Genomic DNA, 6,000 nt, shown 5'->3' with positions numbered 1-6,000 from the left:
CTAACAGCTTCTCTGGGCCCAAATGTCCATTTGAGACTAGGTGGGTCACATGGCTTGGAAACTGTCTGTAAGCTGTTTCTGACCCCTCCACCCTCGTAGGGCTGGAGACTGCTGCCCAAGGACCCTTTCTTCCCTTGCACACTCTCACAGTTCCCCTTCGATGGGAAGCTGTCTGCTCCCAGCCAGGCTCTGTTCAAACCCGCTCCCAGAGGTTAAAGGCTAGTTATTAAGGCAGTTTAAGAAATGGACATTCGTCTTGCTCCCCAGATCCGCGTCCGTTCTGCTAACCTCAATGCAGCAGAGAGGGTCCAGCTTTCTGGGTGGGGTCTTGCTCCGGGTGTTCGCCCGCACCCCATCTGTGCTCACCACCTTTCTTTGGAGAAGGCCTCTGTCTGCACGAGGTCGCCAGGGTGCTCGGAGATGCATGCACCATTCAGGTCGCCCAGTTTGTTTTCCGGTAGGTCCTCAGGTTTGGTGCAGAGCTTTAGGGCACGCGAGATGAACACGTCTAAGTCGAACTGGGGACTGGCACCCCCATCGATGGGTGTCGGGTGTCCCGGGGGTGAGGCAGAGAGACGGGGCTCTGGGGCATCAGGCGGAGGACTGGCACGCTCGGGGCCACTTTGTGTGCTCTTGACCCACTGCGCAATCTCCAGAAAGAGGCTTGCTGGTTCATCCTCACGGGACACCGAGTCCGCTGCTACTGCAGCCCTGGGGGGTGCGCTGGCCGCCTGCTTCCAGTGTGACAGGTCCAGGATGAGCTTGGGTTCTGAGTAGTGGTGGGGCTTGTTGTCACGCCACAGTAGCTTATCCAGGTAGGACGGAGAGCCCACTTTGTAGTCACAGGACCGTCCATAGTCGGCCTCAAAGGCGCGCTCCATGGACGAGTGTGACTGCTCCAGGAAGCGCTCGGAGCTGCTCTGTGAGTCCTTGCGTGGGTCCACTTGAACATCCTCCGCCAGCGGTGTGGAGCCTGCGCGTGGGTCGCGCTGCACCTCGCTAGCATCCTGGCACCGGTCAGGCCGCCACTCCAGATCTGACGACAGGCTCACAGGATACCTGCAAGCGTGCAAAAGAAGGCACGATGTTAATTAAGCAAAAACCAAGGAGGAATGGGGAGACAGATCGCAGCGTAATGCCTGGCCTCTACTCACAAGTCCGTTCATTATTCCTCCTAGTCCCTAAAGGGCAGATGCTCTCATCTCTCCCAGTTGGACTGTGATGGCTCAGGTGAATGTGAGCTTCAAGGGCCCAGCTAGGGCCACTGGTCCTCGAGTTTAGTCTTCATAGGCTTAAATAGTCAACCAACAACTTTCTTGGATGCTCACTGTGTGCAGGCATTAGGTGATGGACTTATGAACAAAACAACAAAATGGTCTTCCTTATGGAACTTTCTAATTGGTTCACCGATAATAACATAATAACATGGGGTCTTGTTAAACTGGGGATCTGGACCCTGGAGCTCCGCCCCTTGCTGCCCACTACCAATGTTCTGGTTCAGTAGGTTTAGATGGCCCTGTCTGGGCATGTCTCTGAGACTTCTCCAAAGGATTCTAAGACATAGCCAAGGCTGATAACCTTTGCCATGATGGATCTGGACCGGTGCCTTGTAGCACCTTGCCTCCAAGCAGAGCAGATGGGGCCTGCAGAAAGATCACAGACACCAACCATAAAGGGAGGCCAGGGATCCTTGGAAGTCTGCCCTCTGCTGACTGCCCTGTAGCCAAGGAGACTGAAATCAGATCGCTAAGAGCAAACTGGAGGGCAGATGGGCAGGCAGGTGGCTGGCTGTCAGCTCTGGCTGAACTCCTTTCTAATGCCAGGTACTGCGGTCGGGAGCACAGACAAGGTGGCAGCTCCTGGCCAGCTGCCCCCTGAGCCAGAGGGCTGGTGCTCACACAGGACGATTAGACCAGCCAAGGCAGGCAGCTGCAGCCCATCGGCCATGGGGTATTTTGGCTCTGGCTGGAGAGGGAGGGGAAAGGCTTGAACTGACCACCTCCCAGGGACACCGTTAATGTAGGCACTGCTCTCAGAGTTCAACACGACCCTTTCCCTGGATGTCCTTCAAACTGCAAGGGGTTCTGGGAAGAAGAGCCGGGCAGCACCAGCCTTTGTCAGTTATACTCCAAGTGCTGGCCGTACATTATCTACTACCTTTGCCGCAATTCTGAGAGGACTTAGTTTGACCACCACAGGCTTAAAGATGAGAAAATTGGCATGCCACATTGGTGACTGTCGCTGAAGCAGGGGCTTGGACGTTATCAGCTCTGCCCTTTTGCAGGTGTGATGGAGAAGCCCAGGAGCTTCTGGTGCTACCCTGAACTAACTAGCAGTGACCTCAGGTACCCTGCTACAGTCTTCCCTGGTGCCAGTCCAACACTGTGATCCCTGAATTCTGTGCATGGAAGGGGGGGTGGGCACAAGTCTAAGAATTAGTCTAGGGCAGCCTCAGCATGAGGCTGGCAGAGGAGTCTATTAATCTCCATTCGCTGACAAGAAGAAGCTAGCAAACCTGCCCCAAATAACAGAGCCCTGCCCCCTCTTTGCACCCCCTCAATTTTGAAACCTATCATCTGTCAAATGACTACAAAAGAGAAATTGCCTATCTGTCACTTATGTAACAAGCTGCCACAGTCCCATGGCAGTGGGGTTCCCAGTTGGACCCCTCAGAGCTGATGCAGCTAAATACCCCCCTCCGCCAACGCCGCTCTTTCCAAACCAAGCGGCACTGGTGCTACCTCCAGACATTAGCAGATGGTGGTGCCCCAGTGCCTGAGCTGAGAAAGCCAGGGCAGGAAAGGATCTATGAAATCAGCACTATTCCTGCAGCAATGGTTTAAAAAGATCTACGTTTTGCCAATACTGATACTTGTCCAGGGTCCTGAAGCCAAACACTAAAACTCTTAGGGCTGGAGAGATGGCTCAGCGGTTAAGAGCTCTGACTGCTCTTCCAGAGGTCATGGGTTTGCTTCCCAGCAACCATATGGTGGCTCACAACCCTCTATAATAGAATCTGATGCCCTCTTCTGGTGTGTCTGAAAACAGCTATTATATTTATCATATAAATATAATAAGTAAATCTTTTTAAAAACAAAAAAACCAAAAAACAAACAAACAAACAAACAAAAAACCAACCCAAAAACCACTGAAGCTCTTAATTAAGTGAGGGACACTGATACAGTTTGGGGATGGCCCTACATGGGTTTGCTGTGTAACATGATGCCACTGTCTTAACCTCTCTATCTTGCATCTTTCTCCTGGACAATAATGACACAGCCTCCCTCAAGGACACCCACAGGAGGTGTGAATGATGTGCGAAATGAGAAATGTTTCACTACGGGGAATTCTGTACTGTTTTCTTGCTGTGTGTTGTCATAGTTGGCCTTCCAAGGGTAAAATCATGATTGAAAATGTTCAGCGGCAGAGTGGTTGCCTAGCATACTCTAGGAAAAATACTCCAGCCTGTTCAGGGAATACTACAGCAGGTACTCAATGAACACTTGCCCCAGTGTTCATTGGTCATGGGGGGGGGGGAGGGGGAAGGGGGTTGCTGTTTTGCAGAGTGGAGGTCCCCGACTCACCTAGCAGCTTAGTTACTGGGAATGTTTGGGGACAGAAAAAAATAAAAGGGCAGGGGGCTAATCTGGGAAATGGGCCCAATGCAATATACAAAATGAGAAACGGAGACCATGGAGGGTCAATGGCCAACGGGGAATGAGAGAACAGGGAACAATGGCTCAGGACTCCAGCCCCGGACACGCACCTGTCCCAGTTGGAGAGCTGGCTCTGACTGGCAGCCATCAGTACTATGTCATCGATCTCATCTTCGATGCGGAAGGGGTGCTGTGAGGTAGGCTCGTCCTCGGGGCACGAATACGGGCTCATGTAAGGATGCTGGAGCCCCATCTCAGCTGTCAAGCGGTCCATGGGGTTAAAGGTCAGGATCTTCTCCAGAAAGTCAATGGCTGTAGGGAGAAGCCAAGGCCATACAGGTCACGTGCTGTTCCTGTCATGCTGAGAAGGGTTCTCAGCATGGTGACAGTCCCTGTCGCCTGTGACTTTGTGTTTGCAAGAAGCGGTTTCTTGATTTTTTGCAATTGAACTAAGAAGGGCTGCGGTTGGAGAAGGTGACTTGCTGAGGGTCTCGCTGCTGGGCAGAGGAGCTTGAGGCCACAGCCTGCTTTACACCGGCCTGCTCTAAACATAGGGGCTGGGGGACAGGAAGGGGTGATTCTTGAGACACAGATGTTCAGTTCCACTGGGATCCTCCTGATGACAGCGGCGACAGCTCACAGGAGTGGGGCTCAGGGTATTCAAACATATTCCCCTTGACTGGGTTGAGGACTTCTGGAGGAGGGGTAAGGACGGATGGGAGAAAGCCCTGATGGGAAAGATGAGCGTGGAGGTGTATGGAGGCGGGGAGGGCAGAGGATGCTCCCAGTCTGAGGACTGAGTTCTTTCTACAATAGTCACTCCTGGGATTCTCATAAAGACAGGTGCCTTGATCAATACTCAGAAACACTGAGAACTCAGTTAGCAGTGCCCTCCTGTGCTTGGCAGCCACCCACCAGTGACTACATGTAGTGTGACTCTGGGTAGCAGGACCTAGGAAGGGAAAGGCCAGGAGCCTTGTCACAACAGTGGCCATTTGTCAACTTGTATGACAGTTTGTTAAGCCCTCAGCAGCTGACAGTTATCTGGGGTGTGCTGGCTGTACCCTATAGCTACTATGCATTCCCCCCCTCCCCAGCAGGGCTCTGCCTTGGTTTACCTCAAAACCTGGCTTAGGGACTCATAGAGCTTCTCACCCTGTAAATTTTACTGGCTCCACTTGAGCCATGTTCACGCATGTTCTGGCCCACACATGAGCTCCAGGCCTGGATTATCTTACAGTTCTTCAAACTGAACCGAAGCTGGCCCCTGCATCTCTTTGCAGGAAACATCACCAACAATGTAAAAGCAATTACTTCAGAAGGTTGCCGGCTTCCTGAGAGGATGCAATGGTCTTGTATAAGCCTGGGCTGCAAGATCAGTTACACAGAAGAGGCTCTGGGCCCTCCCTGATGTTCTGGTTGCAGACCTGGAAAAAGATCCACCTCAAACTGCTCAGGAAGGCACAGATCGGGCAGGAAACAGCTCCAGGCTGGCAAGCCTTTCCTCCCTGGGACCTCTCCTCAGTCCTACGTGCTACCCATGGTGTTAGGAAAAGCAAAGTGAACACCAAACTTCTATGCTCTATTGCTTTATCAAGAAAGACCAATGAAGTTGGGAGGGAAAGTGACAACTCAGGCTGCTCCCCTGATGGGGAAGAATGTCCTCATCCCTCTCCCTGACGGCCCCGCCTCCAACCAGTGCCCGAGATGATAGAAACGTTTCTCCTCTATCAATCCTAGATCTGCCCCTTTAAATGGCACCCCTGGACTGAACCCTGCTGTCACTGGCCCCCTGATTCAGCATGACCTGTAGAGAGCCTTACTGGGGTGCTATGCCACCTGGCAGGAACTTGACACTGACCAAGATGAAGTTCCTCTCCCAGCTTTCGAGCCTTCGAGAATTCCTGTGCTAGCCATAATCCTGCTCCACCTAAGGTGGAGCGCTCAGACCAAGGTGAAGTCCATTGTTCTTCAAGGACCTACTAGTTGCCTGTGGAGCAAGTGAACCAGTTCTGCAGACTTGTTTCCAGCCTTTGGGGGAGTAGGGTCTTCCTCTGTCTATATATATTTGGAGACCTCCATCAAACTTTGAGCCTTGAACAGGAAATTTGTCTTGGCTCCACGGTTTCTCTCGCCACTCTGTTTCTTTCCTTTCTTCCCCCCCCCCCCCCACCCGACAGTAGTCTTGGCTGTCCTGGAACTCACTCTGTAGACCAGGCTGGCCTCAAACTCAGAAATCCGCCTGCCTCTGCTTCCCAAGTGCTGGGATTAAAGGCGTGTGCCACCACCGCCTGGCGCCACTCCGTTCCCCAGTTTTCCTTCCAGGGAACCTGGTAACCTGTTC

General features: G+C 52.6%; 1 protein-coding gene across 2 annotated transcripts in view; it reads right to left on the bottom strand.

Moving 5' to 3' along the window:
- Positions 1-210: 210 nt before the first annotated feature.
- The window catches only part of Mapk4 (mitogen-activated protein kinase 4), a 46,448-nt gene continuing 40,658 nt past the window's right edge, over positions 211-6,000 (bottom strand). The window contains exons 4-6 of one of the 2 annotated variants that reach the window (XM_052155734.1): positions 3,763-3,968; positions 2,384-2,391; positions 211-1,059 (exon numbers count right to left, since the gene is read on the bottom strand). In XM_052155734.1, coding sequence (XP_052011694.1) covers positions 363-1,059; positions 2,384-2,391; positions 3,763-3,968 — 911 coding nt within the window. In that variant the 3' untranslated portion in view covers positions 211-362. The remainder of the gene's footprint in view (positions 1,060-2,383; positions 2,392-3,762; positions 3,969-6,000) is intronic. The other variant, XM_052155735.1, reaches the window with a different exon arrangement.

This window comes from Apodemus sylvaticus, chromosome 13, assembly GCF_947179515.1.
Source record: "Apodemus sylvaticus chromosome 13, mApoSyl1.1, whole genome shotgun sequence".
Lineage (NCBI taxonomy): Eukaryota > Metazoa > Chordata > Mammalia > Rodentia > Muridae > Apodemus > Apodemus sylvaticus.
The sequence above is the reverse complement of the archived record's forward strand: the minus strand, read 5'-3'. Positions and strand labels throughout refer to the sequence as shown.